The sequence below is a fragment of the Cebus imitator genome, unplaced genomic scaffold, assembly GCF_001604975.1.
Source record: "Cebus imitator isolate Cc_AM_T3 unplaced genomic scaffold, Cebus_imitator-1.0 Scaffold124, whole genome shotgun sequence".
NCBI lineage: Eukaryota > Metazoa > Chordata > Mammalia > Primates > Cebidae > Cebus > Cebus imitator.
The window spans coordinates 2,417,546-2,443,280 of record NW_016107439.1 but is presented as its reverse complement, the minus strand read 5'-3'; the positions used below and the strand labels follow the sequence as shown (position 1 = coordinate 2,443,280).

Sequence of the window (25,735 nt, the reverse complement as noted above, 5' to 3'; positions counted from 1 at the left end):
AGTCTTACTCTGTCGCCCAGGCTGGAGTGCAGTGGTGCGATCTCGGGTCTCTGCAGCCTCTGCCTTTGGGGTCAAGTGATTTTCCTGCTTCAGCCTCCCGAATAGCTGGGACTACAGGCACGTGCTATCATGCTTGACTAATTTTTTGTATTTTTAGTACAGACAGGCTTTCACTATGTTGGCCAGGCTGGTCTTGAGCTCCTGACCTCAGGTGATCCACCCACCTTGACCGCCCAAAGTGCTGGGATTACAGACCTGAGGCACCATGCCTGGTGGAGAGGTGATTTCTTTTGTGATGTTAAAGGAATTAGTTTCCTGATGAGGTTGAGCTGCTATCTGAGTAGAACCCAAGGAGGCCAAAAGGTGGGTACTTCAGGGAAGACCCTGGAGTGATAAGACACCAGCACTGCTCCCCAGTACCATGCGAGTATTTTTTCTAAAGAGAAAAGGTATGCAGGGAGCAAAGAAAGGAAGCTGGTTCGTACAGTAGCAGAGACGGACACGTAAGTAGCTGACACGGACCAGCAACACCTATGTACCAGGCACTTCACTGGGGCTGCCTGTGCATGAATATAGTCTGTTAGTCCTCACAGTAGCTCCATGAGGTTGATGCAATGATTATCATAACACAGAGAAGTTAAGGCAATTGCCCAAAGACACACAGCCAGCAAGCGGCAGGGCCAGGCTCTGACTCTGGAGTCCCGCTTGTGATCATAATGTACTCGACCAGCGCATCCCCCACAACACCTCATGCAGGGTTTGTATCGCAGGAAAGCAGAGGGACTGGCACCCAGATGCTTTTTTCTATTAAAAACGGGAGCAGCATGTAAGAAGAAAGGATTATTCCAGAGGCATTTGTAATAAGATCCCTTCGATCCTTTATAATCTTTCATCAGTTAGCTCATGCAGCCAAAAATATTTCTGATCACTTTAAAGAATGACTTTGGGAACTCCTGTAGTCTGCTCTTACGCCTGCTTCAGTGAGAAAATAATTATACAAGCAAGGAACTGCCATCTTCAGCATAATTTTAACTGGCCCGAGAAACTACCCAAACATTACCCAGAAAAGTTTAATCTGTAAAGCAATTGCTTTTCTGGTTCAGAATCCATCTCAGTCCCCCAGCCTGGCCCTGGTGAATTATAAAGGTGTGAAACAAGCTGACACATCCAAGCAAATCCATCTCCATGACAACACAGGAGTGACGCTGTGCTGGAATCAGGATGCCTGCACTCCAGGCTGGCAGGATTACCAGGGAAGGTTCCTCAGCCTCAGGACATCAGAGTCGTCTCATCAATGAGATGGGGACCCACTGCATTTGCTGCGAGGTTCCCAGGAGGTGATTTATTTCTCATCACCATTAATTTCTCATCTCTAACGCTTAAAGTACACTTAAAATGTTCCAGGCATCTAATGCTTCCTGTGTTCTGCATTTAATTCTTACTCCCGTGAGGCAGGTGCTATCATCAAGACCGGATTTAAGGACGAGAAGCTTGAAGCTTAGCTGAGGTTACATAGCTCGTCATTGATGAGCCAAGATTTGTACTCAGATTTGAGTGACTTCAGAGCCCACTTTTTTTCTTTTGAGACAGGGTCTCACTATGCCACCCAGGCTGGAGTATAGTGGTGCTATCTCGGCTCACTGCAACCTCCTCCATCCCAGGTTCAAGTGATTCTCCTGCCTCAACCTCCCGAGTAGCTGGGAGTACAGGTGCATGGCACCATGCCTGGATGATTTTTGTATTTTTAGTAGAGACAGGGTTTCACCATGTTGGTCAGGCTGGTTTCAAACTCCTGGCCTCAAGTGATCCACCCACCTCAGCCTCCCAAAGTGCTGGGATTACAGGTGTGAGCCACCATGTCCGGCTAAAGGCCACATTTTTAATCAACACAAGCTAAAGCTTGTAACTGTTGCATGACTGAACTCTGCCCTGCCTTTCTGCTGCCATCCTTTGTATATGAAACTCTTAGAATTAGATAGAAATCCTTGGAATGGCATACTCAAATGTAAAGCCTTATTGTTGTCAATGGCCCCAGTCTGCATGTATTCAAAATTGCTTGAGAAGTCCCATGTACCATTCCGAGCAGGCCCAGGTGGTCAGACTCCATCAGAGGCTGCTCCGTTCATGATGGGTGCTGTGCAGGGTCGCTTGCCACTTTGTGTCACCTCTATGCCACTGCTTTGCCTAGAGCTGGTGGTTTAAAATTTTAACAACTAGCTCCAATTGTATTGCTTCCTGAGGACACATTTCATAAAACGATGAATGCTTTATTATTGTTTCCAAAAAAAATGTCATGACTTGTTCAAGGTCACATAGCTTGGTACTGGCAGGGCTGAGTCATTTGGGTAAAGATTAGGTCTTAGTTTCTTCATCTATAAAATAGGGGGATTAGACTAAATCATCTCCAAGCTCTCCTTAGGCTCTGAAAAATCTATGGTTCTGGGCCATAGACACCAGCAGCCAAGCAACATGCTGGATTCAGTCTTCCTCTTCAAATTGGGGAAGGAGGAAAATAGGAAAGAGAGCTGTAGTGTGAGGGCAGCAAGGAGCTAAATCACTGGGGAAGGAGTGGGGGGCAGAGGCAAGAGACTGGCAAATGTGGTAAAGACCCACCCACTTGTGGAGGCAGAGTTGCACGCGATGCCAGGCTTCCGTCACTGACAAGGAGCTCACACCTCTCTCCACGGGCTTCCCCCTACGCTAGTTACACCTTTCTCAGCCCAAGTTGGCCATTTCCCTGTCTCTTCAGTGAGAGAGGGAGGAAGAGATGGTATGGTTGCAGGAACTCCAGTTTATTGATCTCAGTCCATCTGTGCTCACTGTGGATGAAGTTAGTTGTTATCAAATTATATCAAATTGAAGACTATGTCTATTGTAAGGTGCACCATTATTTTTACAGATAACCAAGAAAGATAGATACTGCCCATTATCTTCGCATGGTGGTGTCAATTCTAAGATGGAACCTGCTTCTAGGAGACAATAAGAAGTATGTCTTAGAATTGATATCTCATCAATTCTAAGACATACTTCTCCATTACCCATAATAAAATCCACAATTTAAGGGTTTCCTATGTACCAGGCACTGCATCAAATGCTTTATACAATTTCACAACAGCCTGTAGGTGTTATTCCCATTTATAGGTAAGAAAAGCTCAGAGAAGCTAAGTAACTTGTCCAAGGTTGCCCAGCTGGTAGAGACTGTATAGGAGCTGGGGCCAGTCTAACTCCAGACTTGAATTACTAGGTCTTCTCACCTTCAGCACAGAGCCGCTGGATTACAGTCCCTAGGATGACAAATGGACTTGTTTCTGGGGTCCCTGGCCTCTCCCTCCCTTATGTTCTGGGGAGAGCTGCTAATGAAGGAAGAAAGTGAGGAAGGGCTCACAGGCGCATTCTTGGCTCATGGGGCAACCGGGAAGACAGCTCCAGCTCTAGATATATGAGGGTTAAACACAGGAGAAGTGGGCTTAGAAAGGCACCAGAATTCCCAGAGCTGGTTCTACAGGAGAATATAAGAGAATAAGAGAGAGGTAGTCAGAAAGAAAGGAAGGTGAAGTTGGTACTTCAGAGCTCCGCGGGAGGGAGGTCACTGAGGCTGATGAATATGGTTTGAGGTTCCTGGCATGCATGTGCCTTTCCAAGAACCTGATGGGAACCTACCAGTTGTCAATTCACAATTTTATCTTCCTTTTCAATAAAAGGACCCAAATTCTGAACATTTCAGGTTTCACAAATCTGGACCTTCCAGTTCTACTCTTGATGCTGATGAAAGCAGGTGTGGTTGGGGGTGGTGGGCCTCAGAGAACGCTGGACAGGAGCGGGGCCACGTGGGCAAATGGAAGGAGTGCTTGTTAAAAAAAAAGGTGGGGAAACTATGACTACGAGAAAAAGATGTCTGCTTCCTTGGTCCACCAAGTTTTATTTGGCCTGCAGAAGTAGACAATTTCCTGTCCCATTCCTTCAAAAATCAACCCCACAGACTGTCAGTGAGCAATTTTCCTCCATTTACTTTGAAGAAGTTGTTTTACCAATGAGCCCTGAAAGTGAGCAGATTCTCATAGAACTCTTAGGTATTTTTTTATTCTTTAACAATGTTTTCGTGCCTGTTTTGTCATGGACATATTAGTGTAGTAGTATATGTTCATAATTTATAAACAGATAACTATGCATATGACAGGCAATGAGAAATTTATTGATCGATAAAGGTCTGTGATCAAGAAGTTACGAGATTATTGCCCTATGGAGATATTTCTCCGTTCTCTTAAAGTTCTCCCATTAGAACACTTACACACTGTTGGCAGAAGTGTAAATTAAGTCGACTTTTCTGGAAAGCAGTATGGCAATTCCTCAAAGAGCTAAAAGAATTTCCATCCCACCCAGCAATCCCATTACTGGGTATAAACCCAGAGGAATGTAATTCTACTATAAAGACATATACAAGCAAATGTTTGTTGCAGCACTATTCACAACAGCAAAAATAAGGAATCAAACTAAATGCCCATCAATGACAGACTGGGTAATGAAAATGTGGTACAGATGCGCCATGGAATATTACGCAGCCATAAAAAGAACAAGATCATATCTTTTGCAGAAACATAGATGGAGCTGGAGGCTATTATCCTTAGCAAAGTAATGCAGGAACAGAAAACCAAATGCTGCATGCTTAAGTGGAGGCTGAATGATAAGAACTTATGAACACAAAGAAGGAAATGACAGACAGGGGGCCTACTTGAAAGGGGAGGGTAGGAGGAAGGAGAGGAGCAGAAAAGATAACTATTGGGTACTGGGTTTAATATCTATGTGATGAAATATGTACAAACACCCATGACACATGTTTATCTATGTAACAAACCTTGACATGTACTCCCCCAAACTTAAAAGAAAAAAAAAATAAGTTCTCCCCTTAAAACTTCTGGACAACAAGGTCATGGGTAAAATTGCAGTTACATTCCATAGACTTCGAGGCTCAGTGTTTTGGACCTTTGCTTTACGTTTCTTTCAACTTGAACAGTAAATTAAAATCATTGCTTTATTTTTCTCTTTTTCAGTTACTAGCCCAATATTTGGAATTTGCCAAAGCTATATTCCTCAGAATTTACCTCAAGAACTCCTTTGTGTCGGTGGAGGGTGAAGAACAAAGAAGAGGAGGAAGGGAGGAAGAAGAAACAAACAAGAGATGTGGCGACTAATTGCAATGTGTAGATTGTATTTAGCTCAGGGTTCAAACAAACTAGATATCTTCTATTAAGGAATTATGATGGTTTTGGTGTGATATTAGTATTGTGGTCACATTTCTTAAGAATCTGTCTTTAGAGATAGATGCGGAAATGTTTGCAGATGAAATGACATGTCATCTGAGATTTGCTTCAAAACAAAGGAGACATAGATGAGATGGCCTTGAATTCATAATTGCTGAAGGTGGGTATAGGGCACATGGAGTTGTATTATACTCTTTTCTCTTTTGTATTGTGTGTAGTTTTTCATTGTAAGTTAAAATGAAGAAAATAAGTCAATCAAGCATGAAGCAGTCAGTGAGATTCTTACAGCCAACACAACTTTGCCTCTTATTCACCCGACAGCCATGGAACTAGAAAGACGAGTACGATTTGCCAAGCATCAGAGTGGCATCTTGAAACTGCTGGGCTTTGTTTAAGGGTGACCTCCCTAGGAGGAGAACACTTTAGACCAGGGAGTGAACAGTTTGGAACTGGAGTGGCTTTACTGCTGGCAAAAGAGAGTTTGCTAATTCTCAAAGGGGAAAAAAATAAGACCATGAAAAAGGATCACAATGCTCTTTAGACATCAAAGAATCATTACAAAACAAGATTTTGATGAGTTCAGTGTAAGTGAATGAGGGCCATGCGGCTTCAATTTCCTTCAAAATACACAAGTCTAAAAATTCAAGGAAAAATGCCCTGTTAAACATGTGCTGAACTGAAATGCTTCAAGAGTCATTGAGCCCAAATGGGCCCTGGCTTTGCCCCAAGACTGGAGCTTGTTCCTGTTGGAATATGATTTCTCTACCTTATCCCATCTCCTCTGTAAACTCTGCCTCCTTCCTTCCAGCTCCTAGTCCAAATCAGACGCTCAAAACACATGACAAGACAAATCCAGGGATCAGCAACAACTTCTTTCTCCCCTTTTCAGTTTCGATGAGAAACATTCTTGGAGACCAAATGTGGAAAACGTTTACTGGCAAATCCATAAAGCTCACTCTGTTGGTTTGAACTTTGAAAGCGTTGGGAACGGTTAACACAGTGGAAATGAAGTGGGGAGGAAATGGATGCTCCGGCAATCCTGTGTCCCACTCACCCGTGACTCATTCACCCCAGAAAGAATCCAACCACAATACTCTTGACTCTCCTGTGTGGATCTCCATTAGTACAAAGCTTTTTCATACAAAAACACTTCCCCAGGTCATGGAGTTCATGGCTCAATACCTGGCCCAGGTGTGACTGAAGTCAGCAGGCAGAGAAGGAACTACTAAGGCCAGTCTTGCCACACGGCCTTGACCTAGAGAAGCGGACGCTGAAAAGCCAGACCAGGGCCTAATGGTTACATGGAAGCAGTTATAGAAAACAGAGGCAAGCAACTTCCCCACCTGAAAGCTGGGAATACCCAGCTGGGTTTGATTTAAGGCTCTCTTTGGGCCTGGGAGCCCAAAAATGAATGTTCTTGTTACGTGAAGTCCATGCAGTTTGTCAGAGGCGTATGCTGCAGATTAGGTTCCAGTCAGTTAACCTAGGAGGTGGTGGGTGGTTGGAATCCTTGGTTCTAAGAGCTTGGTGTGTTCCTGTGGCCCTGACTCCTGGGGCCCACCACAGTTCGCAGGAAGGGCATACACAAGGCTGCCCATAACTCCTACTGCCCTTGGCAGTTTCTGCAGGAGACCTCATCCTTCTGTCTTAGTAGGTAGGTAGGCAGACATGAGCAGGGAAGGCTACCCTTCCCACAACCAGGAATGTCAGGCAACCATCAGGTGATGGTCAGGCAGTTGTTAATTGCCTCTCTAAAATAATCATTGGTTGGAACCAGGGCCAGGCAGTTTCCCAGTGAATAGAAAAGGCCTGAAACTGGTGATGAGCTTCCTAATAGGATCTCAGGAGCTGGGTGAGGAGACTCAAGCATGTGCACTAAGACGCAAAATGGCGTTTAACTGGTATATGAATACTCAACTGATGAGCAAAACCCCTCGAGTGAGCATGTGCACAACTTCAGTAAACACAGTGCGCATGCTCCCCTCCCAAGCGCTGGCAGGCCAATGCATGTGGACAGCCCACTTCCAAGGGAAGAAACAGGGGAGGAGAGATGCAACCCCCTGGAAACACGCCCACGTATGAAATGCCAAGCCAAAGGTCAAACCACCCACCTGATCTCCAGTCACCCGCTTGGCCCTGTTCTAAGTGGACTTCCTTTTGTCCCTGCTGGAAAGCTTTGCAATACACTTTTCCTTCCTGCTCTAAAACTTGCCTCAGCCTCTCACTCTGCCTTATGGCAGACTTCTTTCTTCTGAGGTGGCAAGAATTGAGGCTGCTACAGATTTGCCGCCAGTAACACTTCCATAGCCCTAGATGATTGAAGTTTCAAAACTGGAATTGCTCATTTTAATCTCCTGAGTCCCAAACTCCAGTGGGAATAAGCTATCCCCACTTAGTACTACTATCTCTACAGGGATAAGAAAATGAAGTGTAATTTTCTCTCCAGATTCTAGCATGAAAATGGTTTCTAGAGATTCTACTTACAGACCAAAGATATCGGACTCCAAGCTAGAAGGAGCACAGCATTTTCTGGCTTCCTGGGAAGTCAGTCACACAACTAGTGACACTAGTTTCCAGGACTTATCCTCCAGCGACCATGCCTAGCTGTCTTTTTGGTAACTGTGTTCCTAAAATGAAGGTACTTTGAAAAGTGAGTCCCCAACTAACGGTCCTTCCGCTCAAAGCTCACTCGGACCTTGTACCACAGGCATGAGCAGGTCACACCATTGGAATAGGGCACAAACAGAATAACTTTCAAGAATGATAGGAACTAAAAGTATTAAAAGTGGGAAGGAGAAGAAAACACTCCAGCTTTCTGTAAATAGCTCATGAGGGTTTGGCGTGGGGAGAACCAAATGCATCACTAGTACCAGCACCGCTCCACCCAATCCTAAGTTTTTTTCTTGGATTTTTGTTAGACTTAAATATTTAAAGAAATATAACAAAAGCCAGGTGATGACTGACCGGGGCAATGACAATCCCAGTTATTCAAGTACAGTGCTGCAACCGGAAACATCTAAGATGATCCTAGCTCGTATCATTAGGAGCAAGGTCAACACTCCCTTCCACAGAAACCAGCCAGGGGCTTTCTTATCAGAGCTCGTAACATTTAGGGGTTGGCCAAGATATGAGGCAAATTTGTTTAATTCTATTTAACTTAATTGTGCCCTGAGCCGTGCAGAAGCTGGGCACACAAACATTACTACACCCCAATATCTCCTCAGAACTCACCGGGGAAAAGTTCCTGATGATGCGTAGCACTGAGTGGGGACACAGAGACGAGTGACACTTTTCCACAGCGGAAGTCGGGGTAAGTTGGCTTTCTACCTGGAGTGAAGAGTTCTTAAATTGTAGGCCCATACGGATCACCTGGGGAGCTTATTTAGAATGAAAACGGGGAGGCCTCATGAGAATCACCTGAAAAACTTAAGCATGAAAATGGATGGATCCCCACTCCCAAAGATTTTCATTTTAGTAGGATTTAGAGCCCCCCAAATCTGCATTTAGAAAACAAACTCTGCCCTCACCTCTGATGTGGTTGGTCCCCAGAACCTATACTGTTCTAAGGTCTTCATCCGCAAGTCTCTCCATGTGCAGGCCTATAAATAGAGGCCCAGAAAGATGAGAAGGCTGTTTCCGTGCTCATTCCCATAATGCTGAAAGTTATTTTCCCAGGTTCCCTTTAGGGTCTAGGAAATTCAGGAAAAATGCTCATGGAGGTCTGCGGGTGAGGGCCTGTGGGGAAAGAAAGGGCTGTCATTCACCCTTAGGGCATGCTCTCTGCAGTCCGAGGGCTGTCCTAGATTCCCTGTGCCCTGATCTATGCATTGGGACTCCACACCAAAACTCTGGTTTTAGGGTTCTTCTGTCAAATTCACTTTCATCGAGATCAAGGATCAGGTGGCAATGCACATATTTAAATAAGGAACTGCCCTGGTATAAACACACTGGATAGCAATAACTTAAGCATCCCCTGAGGCTGACCCTGTATAGCAGACACACCTGCTTGTGGTTCGGAGTTCCAAGCTAAGGAATCAGGAAGTAGCTAACCAGGAGGTGCATTCCTTATCTATGAGAAACAGCTGAACCCCCAGCCCATCCCAGGGAAGGAAGGCTGTACAGGAGACCGATGCCCTTTGTTTTGGGTTAAGTCAAGGTTGCTGGGGGAGACTGTTAAGTAGAGGGTCCTAAGTGAGTATAAAACGCATGCCTTTTGCAAGCGGTTGGAGTTCTGTTCAGCTCACCGCCATTGGACTATATGCAAGGCGGTTCTCCTGTCTAGCCTCCTGCCACTGGACTCTCTCCCCTATATGTAAGCCCCCAGTAAAACCCCATGTCTCCTTTGCCAGCTCTGGGTGGTCTCTTCATCCTTTTGAACCTGGTGTCTTTCCCAGGGGAGTCCATAGGGGCCTGGCACAACATTCCAAATTGGTTTGGCCAAATCGTCATAAACTATTGGCCCTCAAGGCCAAACCAGGTGTGCCTAAGTGATCTGCTAAATTGGACACAGGTTTTTTTGTTTTGTTTTAAATTGAATTTGAATGCTTTCAGGCATTATATATTAATTCTGCAGTGGCCAGAGGCCTCATCACCTCCTTTTGTCTTATGCCTGAATGAATGATGCACATTTTAAAACAATTCCTGCCTGGCTCCTGTAGGCATTTGAGTTTGAGAACCCTGGGCCACATGCTACATTTGAATCCATTTGCTGGATTAGTTCCAGTGTCTGAGCTGGGCATGAACTCAGGAAGACAAGAGTGTGTTGGCATTAGAAAGGAAAATCCAGGAGGGTCTGTGCATCTGGAAGCACAAGGGAATACGGGCAAGCTTCTCCCAATGCCAGAAGTCCAAAGCTCAGACAAAGGGTGGAGGAAGCCCGGCAGATCCACCAAGCTCCGACTGCCTTTGGGATCCCACCACCCAGAGTAGTTAAGATAAGGCCTCCATCTTAGACATGCAGCCATCACCCGTCAGCCCTGCTCCTGAGGTTGCTATTGACCCAGCAGTCCTACTGTTCTTAATGATTGTTTTTCAAGCTTTGGCGACAACCACAGTCAGCCCCCAACCTTTTTGCTGGTGCTATTCACCATCCCTGAAATACTTCCTCCTTCCACTCCTGATTCTGCCTCATTCCTCTCTAAGCACTTCAAGATCCAGCTTAAACCCCCAACTTCTCTAGAAGCTTTCCCTAATCAATTTCACCAACGTGGACAATCTCTGTCTCCTCTCAACTTACTACCTAACCGACTTTTCAACAACTTATTTCCACCTGCCTTGAATCATTGCTTGCATCTCTTACGTGTATAAATTTCAGCTTCTGAATTAGACTGTCAATTCCTGCGGGGTGGGTACCATGCCTCAGTTCTTCTTGCCTGGATTCTTTAGAGAACACCACAGTACCTGAAATGTGTCACTAATTCAGCGATTAGTTAATTATCCCCAGTAGCATCAGGGAACAGCTGCACAGAATTCTCTCACAAAGCACACACGGCAACTGGAAGCTTCTAAGAAAGTCAGATAAATGTGGAAATGCCGTCCTGGCAATTCCCTGGCATCATACTTTCATAGATTGCTTGTGTCCACTCCGTTATTCAGCAGAAAGTTTGCCTTTGATTCATGTACTTGTAGAAGAGAAAATTATTAAGTGGTATTAGGGTCTTCCTTCAGTTAGGCTATAAAACTGAAAGCAAACAAATGTTAAGATTCCTCAATGGCAGAAATCCTTGTGTAGGAATAGCAGGAATCTGTAGTGGGTGGAGTGGTGGCCCCCAAAAGATGTCTACCCAGAGCCTGTGAATGTGACCAGATGCAATTAAGGATCTCAAGATAAGATTACCATGGAATATCCAAGTGGGCCCTAAATCCAATGATAAATATCCTTATAAGAAGAGGAGAAGGCAAAGAGAATTGAAGAGAACACTGAGGAGAAGGCCATGTACAGACAGGTGGAGACAGAGGTAGAATTACGCAGCCACAAGCCAAGGAACATCTGCAGCCCCCCAGAACTAAAAGAATGCAAGAAAGGATTCTCCCCCATAGCCTGCATAGGGAGCATGACCTTGCTGACACTTTGATTTCAAGCTTCTGGATGCCGGAACTGTGGGAGAATAATTTTCTGTTGTTTTAAGACACCCAACTTAGGGTAATTCATGACAGCAGCCCTAGGAAACCAATATAGCAGTGAACAAGGATAGCGGATGGGAGTGGGTGGGCAGGGAAGAATACCATGGCACTGGGTTTCAAAGATCGCAACCTCAGCATCCACGGAGGGAGGAAGGAGCCTTCTCATAATCTCCGCCATCGTCCATTTGTCTAGAAAAGCTTCTGCAGGGTCATTATGCCCTCAGAGATGCTCATGATTCAGATTTAAGCCAGATACTTTCTCTTAGAGACTGGGGTTACATTCCAATAAGATGGGACCAGATAATCCCGAAATGCAGAGTCCCCAGAACAAACGATCTGCTACCAAGAACCTAGCTCTATTTATCAAAGATCACCTGCTGTGTTAGACAAATTGGCTGGTCCAGCTAATTACAAAGGAGGCACAGGCTAACACCACATAGTCATGCGTGGTAACACAGTCTACATGTGACCAGCCAAGCTTTTCTGATCTGGGCTCTATAAACTCCAGTCAAAGTGTCTGTTTTCATTTGCCCACTGATTGCAATTTACACATAAGCCAACTCTTGCTATTTTTCCCATCTGGTTAGGTTAGTAAGCAGGAATATATTTTTGCAAATGTTCCAAACATGAGGCACACACACAGCAACACTTTTCCTATGATTGCTAGAAGCCATTCACATCAGTCTGTAATCCTTCTTCAAAGCTTACTAAGACAAGGAGCTGGAAAAATATCACTAGAGGTTGGTGACATGAGGCATTTCCTCACATAAAGTGGACATGGGTCCTGTAGGAAATTGTCTTTATTTTTCAGAGATGCACAATGATGTATTTAGGGGTGAAATGTCAACGATGGCTACGATTTGCTCCAAACCAATGCAATAAAAAAATAGATGAAGCAAATGTGGCAAAATGTTAACCATTAAATCAAGGCAATGGAAATATGTGTGCTCAGGGCATGTTTCTTTGTATCCCAGAGGCTTAAAGAGTATCAATAATCAAAATAACATGAATACATATGTTTTATACATAGGGTCCTTTTTTTTTACTGATACTATACCTGTTTTCAGGTATAGAGACTGATTGTCTCAACAAAGGGATGATGCCTGCTTGCAATTATAAATATCCAACAGTGGCATACAAGGTCTATACATACAAGCTCTGTTCTTAACTGCTCTTCAGTATTTATGAAGGGAAGAGAAGATGCATCTATCGAGGAAAAAGAGTACCAAGAAAAAAGCAGCACTGTCACTGAAGCAAGAAAAAAAATGCCTTGTTAAGAAAGCCCTGCATCTGGTAATACGGGGCTTTTTTGTCAAGTCAGACAGCTAAGCATGCCGCTTTAAACTGCTGGCAGGGAGCTTTGTCCAAGTGCATCTAGTGTATGTGGAATTTCTTCCTCTAAATGGATATATCAGCTGGGGAACGGACTTGGGTCCCACCCCCAGCACACTAGGCACACAAACACACACAGGCACGGACAGAGAGGGGACTCACAGTTCCGAATACAGGAAGTGCAGGTTTCCCACATTGTCAATGTAGTTGGCAGGACTGAGCCAAGGCAAGACCAGCAACAGAAGCGCCTTCATTCTCCGAGCAGTGTGCTGCTTTCTCCCTGGCCACCTTCTGTCAGCTACAAGGGCCCAGACCAGCCAAGCTCCTTTAAGCAAACCTTGCCATGCCCCCACAGTCAGTAGATCATAAAGAATTTGACTGAGAACCTCTAGATTAAGCCACGTTAATAAATCACGGGCCCGTAAGAAGATTATGCTCTCTGATTCTCAGATAAGCAGATGTAGGAACACAGGGACCCACCATCGTTGGCGAGAGGGCTTAGGCTGAGAGCAGGCAGGCTATGCCCAGGAAAAGAACCAGCCCCTCCTACAGGATGCGGACTGGTTCTTGGGAAGCAGCTGGTACATTTACATCACCGGCTGGGAGCAGACAGGCTGGGAGCTAAAGTGTGTTGGAAGAGGGCATGAGCATGGCACATTCAGGCCCCACGGTGCGAATGATTAAATAATCAAAAGCTGCCCTCCAGCTTGCTAGAGTGACACCGTAAGAAATCCCCATCTTTGGAGCAGCCTGGAGATCTGAGCTTAAAGCGAGCCTTCAGATATGATAACACAGGAGTGGCTGAAATATGAACCAACTCCACCTCCCCCCGCACTGTATGTGTTTTTACAGTACGATTGAAAACCTTTCACTGATCACCGTCTTGACTACACTGACATGTGCAAGAGATGTGACAGTGACAGCTTCCTGGCTAATTTTGGAAATTGGCTCTATAGAAGAACAGGCTGTGCCATTCTCTGCTGGAATAACAAAGAGCCCCAACAGACACAAAGTTCTGTCCAAATAATGGACAGGTTCCTGTTTGGTGAGGAGAGGGGTCACTCCATTCTTCCTTCTCCCTGCGGGGGTTGAATTGAACTTGGACATGAGCTGTATGGCCCTTGCTGTTTCATTTAAGCTCCCAAGCCTCAGTCACCTTCCCTTGGAAATGGAGCTAATTATGCCTTATCCGCCTGGCCTATCAGGGACTGGGCCACATCCCCTCTTCCAGCTTTAAGATCTGGGATTTTAAACTGCATCACCTGACTCAGCAGTAGGACTCCTTTGCAGGCCTAAGCTCTGGAATGCCACAGAAGCCCCCAGGACTCCCCCTTACCCCATATTCAAGAAGATTAAAGTCCATTTTGCCAACTCAAGGCCAGAATCTTAGTAGACATGCTCAAAGGGATAATTACATTCATTGCATCAATGACAGCCAAACAATGACAGCAAACTCCACTTCACAGGAAGAAGACCAGAGAAACATCTACAGGATGAGACCAATCGTGATGAACTGAGTAGTAATTAGGAATTTGGTATCAGAGGCAGGGCTACAAGCATTTAAATACAGAAGACTCTTAGAATGTGCAGATTTAAGGCCAGGCATGGTGGCTCATGCTTGTGATCCCAGCACTTTGGGAGGCCGAGGTGGGTGGATCACTTGAGGTCAGGAGTCTGAGACCAGCCTGGCCAACATGATGAAACCTGTCAAAAATACAAAAAATTAGCTGAGTGCAGTCACAGGCGCCTGTAATCCCAGCTACTTGGGAGGCTGAGGCATGAGAATCACCTGAACCTGGGAGCCTGAGGTTACAGTGAGCTGAGATCACACCACTATACTCCAGACTGGGCAACAAGAGTGAAACTCCATCTCAAAAAAAAAAAAAAAAAGAATGTGCAGATTTAACTTTGACAGTTTACGGTGGAGATGAACAATCTTGATAAAACATGGCATGTAATAATTCATAATTTTGTTGAGGTCCAAATTTGAATTCTATTCTTTGGAAGGCTGCTCTGCAAGAGTGAGTCAGAGCTCATGGAAAGCACTGGAAAGGAAGTTAGGTTTGATATTTAGGTGCTGGGGTTACAGAAGCTTGAGGTGAAGCTCTAGCTCTGCGAATACTAGCTGTGTGACACTGGGCATGTTTGCTTAACCTTCTGAACCTTCATGTCCTCCCCTGCAAAAGAAAGGCAACAGTCATAGTGCTTAACTGAGAGTGCTGGTAAGAAGGTGAAATGAGACAATGCCCACAAAGAACAAAGCTCTTAGCTTACTGTTTTTCATTTTGTTTTGTTTTTTTAGAGATGGAGGTCTTGCTCTGTCACCCAAGCTGGAGTGCCGTGGGACAATTATGCCTCACTGCAGCGGTGAACTCCTGGGCTCAAGCAATCCTCTTGCCTCAGCCTCCCAAGTAGCTGGGACTACGGGTACATGACACCATGCCTGGCTAATGAAAAAAAACATTGAAATATTTTTCAGAGATGAGGGCCTCTCTATGTTGCCCAGGCTGGTCTGGGACTTTTGGCCTCAAGCAATACTCCTGCCTCAACTTTCAAGTAGCTAGGATTATAGGTGTGAGCCACTGCGCCTGGATCTACTGTTGTGAATAACCACTAGCAATAGTGAACGAACCTAGCTGGAAGCTTAGCATCTGTCTCCAAGAGGCGCTGTTATTCTTTTCTTATACTATTTCCTTATACTTCTTATACTTATATTTTCTTATACTTCTTTCCTCCTATACTATTAGGGAAGTGACATGCTGTAGTCTTTTCCTAAATACGGAGTTTCACAAGGTCCTGGAGCAGGCTCTTTTTGGATGTCTAGGCCCACCTGTATAGATCAGAACTCTTAAGCAGCACGATGTATTAAAGGTTGAGGACTTCACATTGGTATTGGATTGTATTTCTGATGATCCTGGACATGTCAGATTGCTTCTGACATTTGCTACATCTTTTATTAGAAAAGGATACCTGCCCATTTACCACCTTGCATTTAAAGGGGAGGAAATTAATTAATTAATGTGACTGCAATATAAATATGAAGGTATACTGTTTGTTCCTTTATGATTGCCATTGCAGCCACGGCTGGCTGCCTAGCAAATATTTAATCTCCCCTTCTTCTTTATAAGAGAACCTGGGTTTTGTTTATGCTGGTACTACACATAGACTGTCTCACAGATGGGCAGCTGTATAACACAATAGTGACTAATGAGGTATGAGCAGAAATTCCTGGGGAAGGCATCCCAGAAAGCTCTTTAAAGGGGGTATCTCCATTGGCACAACAAGCTCTTTAAAGAGAGGTGTTGGCTGGGCACGGTGGCTCACACCTGTAATCCCAGCATTTTGGAGGCTGAGGCAGGCGGATCACGAGGTCAGGAGATTGAGACCATCCTGGCCAACATGGTGAAACCTTGTCTCCACTAAAATACAAAAAATTAGCCAGGTATGGTAGAGCGCGCCTGTAGTCCCAGCTACTTGGGAGGCTGAGGCAGGGGAATCGCTTGAACCTGGGCAGTGGAGGTTGCAGTGAGCCAAGATGGCACCACTGCACTCCAGCTTGGCAACAGAGCAAGACTCTATGAAAGAAAGGAAGGAAGAAAGGAAGAGAGGGAGGGAGGGAGGAAAGGAGGGAGGGAGGGCTGGAGTAAGGGAGGGAGGGAGATGTCTCCATTGGCACATTGTACATTGTACTTTTCCCTGCCTGCCTAGTTCTTTCTGCCTGGAACTTGTACGTGATACTGGCGCAAGCAGCCATTTTGAGACTGTGAGGTGACAAACTTGAGGATGAAAGCTAAGCTGGTTCCTGCTGGCCTCATCACAGTAATCCTGGGCTTCCTACCCCTAGGTTTTGTGTTACACGAGAACAACAACATTTCTACCTGGTTAAACCAATATAATCTTCTATCACCTGCCACCTGATGTAATCCTAATTAATACAATCCCTTGGGGCTAAAATCTCACCCTCAAATGGACAGAGATTGCTCCACAACTTCCTTGCCAGTAAATAGCCCTAACCCTAATCCTTGCCCTTTTCTTTGCCTGGCTGTCCTATTTATCCTTAAATGTCATCTCAGATATCACCGATCATCTCCTATTTTCTTGTTTTTTGTTTTTTGTTTTCACTAAACAAGGTTTCTTTAGGGGCCAGGAGAAAGTTGGGGTCAGAGTTAGAAGGTCACAGTAAAGACGTATGTCAAAGCACAATTATTATGAGATGCTTAGTCTGGCTGAAATGACCAGCAAGACTAGTCCATACCTACTTTTATAGGTTATGGTCCCCTGCATTTTTTCTTTCTGCAATAAAGTCTTCCCCACTTTGTAGACAGCCAGCTGTGTTGTCCTAAACACAATACCCTGGACGGAAGTAAAGGTCAACAGAGGTTCCACGGTAGACCTTTGGAGAAGAAGCTTCCAGGACATTGGATGTCAAGTTAATCAGGAAAATATTCCCAGCCAGCCTTCAGCCACGTATGTCTTGGGCCAATTATATCACATTTTCATTCATGGCTCTTTTCAAATTATTGAAAAATAAACTCTCTATTTATGGTAGTAAATACTTGAGAAAAGTCAGTTTTATTATCTTCCATTTTTAGAAAATAAGAGAGTAGATGCAGCAAACCACGGTGGCACACATACACCTATATAACAAACCTGCATGTTCTGCACATGTGTCCCAGAACTTAAAAAGAAAAGAAAATAAGAGAGGAAGTCAAGAGCAAAGTGACTTGTCCTATGAAACAATTCACGTGTGTTTTCAACTTCTCTCTTTTGCCTTTGAAAGGTCATTTCCTTAGAGGCAGCAATCACAAGTTATTTTTCTTTCATTCAGGGCCTGACCTATTGTAAATCCTTGCTAAATGCTGTGTATGCAGATGCTGAGATTACACAAAGAAGAGGTGGTCTTGATCCTAAAGTAAGTCTCGCTCAGGATCAAGAAGTAAAACCTTGGCATCCACACACACTCTCATTGATAGTCTGGGTCGAGAGGACCAGATGGGTCCTCTGCAGGGGCCCCACTACATACTGGTCATGGCTTTCAGTTAGGAAGGCTGCCATTCAACTCAGTAGGTCCATCACGCCCCTGGGAGTTCTCTACGGTAGACCCAAGTGATGGGAGACTATAAGCATTTAAGAGGGCAGTCAACAGAATTAGCCAGAAGATTCCAACCAAGAGCCCTCTAGTCTGAAAGCAGAAACAGTTGTCCAAGGAATCAATGATTTAGCCAGTCGTGCATGCACAGCAGGTCCGGAATGTTTTACTCAAGTATTTATATTTAGTAGTTAGACAAATATTGTTTACAAATAAAACGAATTCTGGAGAAAACAGGCAGCATTTGTTTAAAGATGTGATGCTGTCTGCCTGTGTCCTGACTTCAGTCTCCTGTTGGGCAACAGATGCAGAAGTTTCAGTTAAACAGGAGGTATAAACTCAGGAGATTACTGTGCAAGGTGATTATAGTTAATGTATTGTATACTTGAAAATTACTAAACACATAGATTTTAAGTGTTTTCATCACAAAAAAATGGTACGTATATGAGGTAATGCAGGTCAACTGGCTTGCTTTAGCTATTTCATAATATATACTTATTTTAAAACATTGTGTTGTACATCATGTATACAATATGTATGTCAATTAAATTAAAAAATTTAAAACAATTTTACTTAGATGCATGTGTATTGAATAAAGTGATGTGAAAGATCAAGCAAACCAATACAAAATTTTATTTATTTATTTATTTATTTTGAGACGGAGTTTCACTTTTGCTGCCCAGGCTGGAGTGCAATGGTGTGATTTTGGCTCACTGCAACCTCCACCTCCCGGTTCAAGCTATTCTCCTGCCTCAGCCTCCCAAGTAGCTGGGGTTACAGGCATGTGCCACCACATCCAGCTAATTTTGTACTTTTTTAGAAGAGACGGGGGTTTCTCCATGTTGGTCAGGCAAGTCTCAAACTCCCAACCTCAGGTGATCTGCCCCTCAGCTTCCCAAAGTGCTGAGATTACAGGTGTGAGCCACCTTGCCAGCCCAACCAATGCAAAATTTATAAACAAAAGCTATGACAACACTTCCATACAAGCAGCCACCAGCACAGAGGCCTCACAGATAAAGAAACACTTGCCTCCTGGCAACCTCTTAGTTTTCTAAATTCAAGGGCCTCCAGAGGTATTGACTACTTCTTAAGTTCTTCTTAATATCCCTCCTAAGAGGAGGGAGAGGGGACCTACTGGCCCATCACAGGCCCAAAGCCCAGAGAGATCTACAGTCAGGTTCTAGGTTAGTTTCAAACTCTTAATCCTTGCCAATAAAACGTCCAGGGGGCGGGAGGCGATGGAGTGTATATTAGGCATATGATGACTAATACGTAGAAAGAATGTATTTTTGGAAATGTTGGATTCAACCTACTTAGGAAGCAGAAGTGTGGAGGCTTGAGAGCATGTGTTGAGGCCCATGCCTCCATGATGTGGGGGCGTCCTCTCTAGAGAGCTGCTGTGGGCGCATGTGAAGGACTCACTCAGAGGCTGCAGCTTAAAAAGGTGACTCAGTTTTAGTTAGTTTTGAGTTCTCTCTTCCCTGCCTTTTTCCAAGTGTGCATCTCATCAGCTGAGGGTTCATCAAGCCCCATCTCGGGCTTCCTTGAGGTATATGTGGGTCACACAGGCTGCAGGGGTTGAGGGTAAATGAAATGCCCAGTCTGCTTCAGGCAGCTGAGGAGCAGCGTGTCATGTTTCTCCTGAAGACCTCACAGATTCCCAGCAGTGTCCTCCTAGCCCTTCCCCCTCCCCTTCCCCACCTCCCTTCTGGCCTCACCCTCAGATCCACACACCATCTTCTCCCTGTTTTTAGAAACACTCTCAGGCCCAAAGCCGTCTTGGATGAGGCGGAGTGGCTGGTTTTCACTTGCTCCCCAGGGAATGCTTCCACTGCTGTCTTCTGTCTCCCCACTCTGACTCTTGGGGTGAGCAGAATGATTACCCCAAAGGTGTCCAGCTCCTCATCCTCAGAACCTCTGAATATGGCACTTGATATGACAAAAGTGACTTTGCAGATGTAATTAAGAATCTTTTTTTTTTTTTTTTTTTTTGAGATAGAGTCTTGCTCTTTTGCTCAGGCTGGAGTACAGTAGTACAATCTTGACTCACTGCAGCCTCTGCCTCCCAGGTTCAAGTGATTCTCATGCCTCAGCCTCTCGAGTAGCTGGGATTACGCATCACCACGCCCAGCTAATTTTTACATTTTTAATAAAAACTGGTTTCACACATTAGCCGAACTGATCCCAAACTCCTGACCTCAAGTGATCTGTCTGCCCCAGCCTCCCAAAGTGCTGGGATTATAGGTGTCAGCCTCCATGCCCCACCTAAATTAAGAATCTTGAGATGAAGGCGTCACCTTGGATTATCCAGGTGGGCCCAAGGTAATCACATGAGTCCTTATAGGAGGGAGGCAGGAGGGTCAGAGTCACAGAAGATGTGAGGATGGAAGCAGAGGCCAGAGAGAGCCTGGAAGATACTATGTGGCTGGCTCTGAACATGCAAGAGGGGGCCATGAGCCAAGGAATGCAGGCAGCACTAGAAGCTGGAAGAGGCAAGGAAAGGGATTCTCCCCTGGAGCCAACAAGAATGCTGCCCTGCTGACACCTTGATGTTAGCCCACCGACAGGTGTGTTCAACTTCTGACCCTCTGAACTGTGTGATAACAAATTTGTTTTGTTTTTTTTTTTCTTTCTTTGAGACAGTCTTGCTTTGTCACTTAGGCTGAAGTGGAGTGGTGCATCACAGCTCACTTCAGCCTTGACCCCCAGGCTCAAGCAATCCTCCCACCTTAGCCCCTTGAATAGCTAAGATAGCAGGCAAACATCACCAGATCTGGCTAATTTTTAAATTTTTTGTAGAGATGGGGTCTCGCTATGTTGTCCAGGCTAGTCTCAAGCTTCTGGGCTCAAGTGATCCTCCTGCCTCAGCCTCTCGAAGTGCTGGGATTACAGGTGTGAGCCACTGCACCCAGCAATTTGGATTGTTTTAAGTTACTAAGTTTGTGATCATTTGTTAAAGCAGCAACAGGAAATGAACATAGCTCCCCAGCATCAATGTATAATTGCAACACATCAGGAACACAGGCCTGTGGTGAGTATGAAGGGAGCTCTACTGGGCTCTTTCTCCTCCTCATTCTCTTCATCCCCCTGCCTAGTGTGACCCCCACTCTTGAACCTGGCTCCGTGCCAACCCCTGTTGGCATCGACCTCACCTTTGACTCCAGACCTACTTCTTTCCCACCAACGCCTCTCACACCTGCACAAAACTTGCAGCAAAGGTCACAAATAGACCCCTTACCCGCTCCTCCTTTAACCACATCTACTTCTGGGATATGGGGGAGGGACCGCATCCTAGTTTAAACACTAGCAATAACAGCTACAACCCCAAAACCCGAGTTGAAAGCATCTGGCTCAACATCTTGGAGAGAAAAATGAATTCACTGACATAATGAGCATGGAAAACACGTGCTAAGCATTACACCCAGGCCATTGCTTTTGATGCAAACTTCCATGTCAGAGAATCCATGAGTGTCCCAAAAGACAAAGACTCAGATTCATGACCTAAGGTATGTGAACTTTAAAAAAAAATACCTCCACTTGCTTCTTGTCCTTTTCATGACAGGAACCAAGATAAACACCAGCTTCCAAATTTCCTCTTACAAAATAATTGTGCATGACTGTTCACCCTTTATTAAGCACCTTAAATGTTCTCAATGCCCAGCAACATGACAATGTAAGTGGACAAAATAAGAGGCAGCCAGATGGGACAGGTGATGTCAGCCACCAGCAGTGGCAGTCACACCAGAATCCTGCCACCGGTGTGGGTGTGTGGGCGTGTGTGTGCATGCGCAACTCAGTGACTTGTCCACAAAGTTAGCACAGCACATTTTGAAGGACAAAAATTTCCTAAATTTCTCATTTTAAAACTTAATTGAGAACACCTCACACCTCCTCGAAGGACAGTTGTGCCTTGTCAATTCCAATACAGAGGAAATTCTAATAATCAAGGGTCAAACCGGGACATCTTTTTTTTTCTTGTTCTTAAGTGAAAAAGCAAGCAGTGCTTTTTCACTTAAGAACAAAAAAATCCATCAGGAAATCCTTTTGGGGCCCTTGAACCTCAGAGAAAGCTGCTCATACACCTTCTCCGGTATATTTCACATTTCAACACACACACACACACACACACACACACACACACACACACACAGACACACGAGATGAGCCGGTCACAAAAGGACAAATACTATATGATGTCATTTACATGAAGCACTTAGAGCAGTCATATTCATGGAGACAAAAAGTGGAATGGTGGTTGCCAGGGACTGGGGGAAGGTGGAATGGGGAGTTCATGTTTAATGGATGTGGAGTTTCCATTATGGAAGATGAAAAATTTCTAGAGATGGATGGTGGTGATGGTGGCACAATATGGGACAGTACTTACTACCATGGCACTGTACACTCATTGTGATTAAAAATGGTAAATTTCATATTACATTTTACTACAATTTTTAAAAATCCATAAATACACACATATAACGTAACTCTACCAAATGCTGTTTCCTCACACTGAACCATGACTATAAATACCTTGCTGTTTTTTTTTATTTTGAATGGATCATTTCATTGGTTGTAACAAAAAAGAGAAACGAGCATTCCATGGAGCCCCAGGACGCTGGAGGCCACGCAGCCCTCAGGAGACAGGGAGTCCAGTTGTCCCCTTGGGGCAGGGCTTCCTGGCTTGCTGAGGGGGCCCTACCTGGTTTGAAAGTGGTGCTCAAGGTCGCAGCGTTGCAGCACTTGGGTGCAGTGCTCCCTGAACGGGCAGGTCACCAGCAGCTTGTTGAGGAGCTTGTTGACCAGGATGCTGGACTTCTTGCAGTGCTGCAGAACCAGAGGCTTGCGGTCCATGGGGCAGAAGTCCTTCTCCACCAGGAAGTTGGTGAGGCAGAGGGTGCAGTAGGTGTGTCCACATGGAGTGTCCAAGGGGTCCAGCAAAGCCTGCAGGCAGATGTGGCAGACGAGGTCATCATCCACATCCTCCGGGTAGCTATAGAAGTGGTTTTCCTCCAGGGAGTGGGCTTGGCCACATACTGCACACAGGGGTTCAGGGTCACTGGCAGGCTCTGGCTGGTTCATGGTCAACTGGGGAGCAGTATGACAGGAAACTCAGTCACACAATATTTCCTTGGGAGCAAGTCAAGATCTAGGAGCCATCCACACACCTGAAAGAGAACAAGAGGGCTCACCTTTGCTTCCCAGCACATGAAAGGTTTATGCTTATGGTAGATATGGGAAACTGAACTACGATTCAGAAGGCAACGGTTGAGTGTCTACTCTGGAGTGATTGACAGGACCTTGGGCATGCCCCATGGCCTCCTTGTGCCTCCATTTTTCCACGCATGCCAGTGGGAATGCTGTTCACCTTTAACATCCTCACACTGGTGTGGTAAGAATCATTTGGGTAATATCCGGGAAATAAAGTAACTCAAAAGCAACATGCCCTAAAAAATGTAATTTGTAGTTAAAAAACGTAAAACTGTGATTAAAGTAACTCAAAAGTAATATGCTCTAAAAAATGTAATTTGTGAAGAAAATTAAATAGTCCAGTGATTTACAAAATTCTCAACAGATCAGGACAAGGAAAAAGAAAAAACAGTTAACGCTGTGATGGCTTTCTCTTATCTTTCTTCCCCATCTTTCTCCCAAACTCAGAAGATGCAGGAGATCAGTTCTTCCAACTAAGTCGTCTGAGAGGAAATAGTGCCATTGAGCCTTCTGTATTTTCACTATGATAAATGTTGTCTCCTGTAAGCATTTCACTCAGTTGGTCATTAGTGGCTAAGTGGGCTCTGGACACACTGCCTGGGTTCAAATCCCACCACTATGGGGCAATGATTTCAGACTCTGTTTTCACATCTGTAAAATGGGAATAATCACAGCATATTTCATAGAACTCTTGTGAGGATGAAATGAGATATGATACATAAAGCTCTTAGATTGGCACCTACCACATATTAAGTGCTCAATAATTCTTACATGTATTTGTTGCTGAATTCACTGTCTCTAGTCTAGTTCTGTCGGCCAAGAAACTGAAAACTAGAGCTCCTATAAAGGGCCTTTTGGCTTTGTTCTAATAGAACTCTTTTATTCCATTCGATATTTCTTTTGTTTTCTATTTCTGTTTGAAGTGGAGTGCAGTGGCACAATCTCCACTCAATGCAACTTCCATCTCCCGGGTTCAATCAATTCTCCTGCCTCAGCCACCCGAGTAGCTGGGATTACAAGCACGCACCACCATGCCCAGCTAATTTTTGTATTTTTAGTAGAGACGGGGTTTCACCATGTTGGCCAGGCTGGTCTCGAACTCCTGGCCTCAAGCAATCCACCTGCCTTGGTCTCCCAAAGTTCTGGGATTACAGGTATGAGCCACCACATCCAGCCTAGATATTTCTTTTAAACAGTAGAATACTATCACAATATGTATTTTCCTTTAACATAGATAGGAGTTCAACATGCTTGCTTTGCATCTAGAAAGTCTCTTGGGTAAACAGTCAATAGTTTTCGAGCATCAACTCTGAGCTAGGTCATGAGTTGGATATGCAGACCTTTGAGAGAGATGTAAAGGATACGCTTCTGCTTTCAGGGAGTCCCCAGTCCAGAGGGGACATGGACATGCACACAAGTAGGATCCCAGATCATCAGTGCAAACTAGGGCTCTGGGGCAACTTTCATGGTGATAAAGAATCCTGCATCAGCCTGGTGCGGTGGCTCACACCTGTAATCCCAGCATTTGAGGAGGCCAAGGCAGGTGGGTCACCTGAGGTCTAGAGTTCAAGACCAGCCTGGCCAATATGGCGAAACCCTGTCTCTACTAAAAATACAAAAATTAGCATGCACCTGTAGTCCCAGTTACTTGGGAGGCTGAGGCAGAAGAATTACTCGAGCCTGGGAGGCGGAGGTTGCAGTGAGCAGAGATCGGGCCACTGCACTTCAGCCTGAGCAACAGAATGAGACTCTGTCTCAAAAAAAAAAAAAAAAAAAAATGAATCCCGCCTTTTCCCTCAGCCCCAAGTCAACTTTCCTCTTTTCCAAAAGTCAATTAAAAGACCTTATGCTTTCCACAAGAACATAAGGACACATGAATAACCTAACAGGAAATTAGCCACATTTGGAAACAGCCCAGCAGTCATAAACTGTATTATATCTCCTTTCTTTTCCAAATAAAGTTGGAGGTTGTTTGTAGAAACACAGCCTTATCTCAAAAAGAAAATATATTGGCTTCAGGCTTTCATTGAGTCAGCTTTGTGGTTTACATTTCTGTACTGCAGTAACATGCCTGAGAGGACACTCTAGTGAAGAGGTTGATGGAAAATGCCCTGAATGTAAAAACATTTAGAAATTGTAGCATTTTATTTAGCATCAGATAGGACCACAGGAGGCAAAGGTAGAGGGTACAGGAGGGGGTGAAGCTGTTTTATGGAAATCTATGCAGCTGCTAATTGTCCTCAAGGCTGTTAGAAGGTACCAGAATCTCACAGGAAATGTTTTAAGTGACACCAGAAACAGTTGAAAAATAAACATGAAAATGGAAATGGGCCACCCAAAAGATTATCATCTACCATCTACCATCTATAGGGGAAAAAAGGTTCACACAGGATGAACTAAAGCTCTAGGTCTTTTAAAGCTTCTCTGTAGTGTTCTGCCATGTAGTCCCACATGCTACAGTCTTGGTTATTCTTTCTCATGATGCTGTAGGTGAAGATAAATTCAGGCTGCAATGTGGCCATAATACTGAAAATACAACTTCACGTTTCTGGGCCATTCACCTATTGGTGAAATGGTGGCACTGGACCAGATTTTCATTTTCAAAATGTGGAAGGCATCAGATGCTGCCAGATCTTCCAAGGGAGTCGAGATAGGAGGAAATCAAGGGGGAGCTTTGCCCACTCCTCCAGCTCTGCCATTATTATTATTATTATTATTTTTAAAG

General features: G+C 44.7%; 1 protein-coding gene across 3 annotated transcripts in view; it reads right to left on the bottom strand.

The window, feature by feature from the left end:
• LNX1 (ligand of numb-protein X 1) overlaps positions 1-25,735 on the bottom strand; it is a 125,235-nt gene that overhangs the window by 86,235 nt on the left and 13,265 nt on the right. For 2 of the 3 annotated variants that reach the window (XM_037742602.1, XM_017540349.2), the window contains one exon: positions 22,502-22,967. In XM_037742602.1, the coding sequence (XP_037598530.1) occupies positions 22,502-22,881 (380 nt within the window). In that variant the 5' untranslated portion in view covers positions 22,882-22,967. Of the gene's footprint in view, positions 1-12,875; positions 13,305-22,501; positions 22,968-25,735 lie in introns of those variants that run through there. The other variant, XM_017540350.2, reaches the window with a different exon arrangement.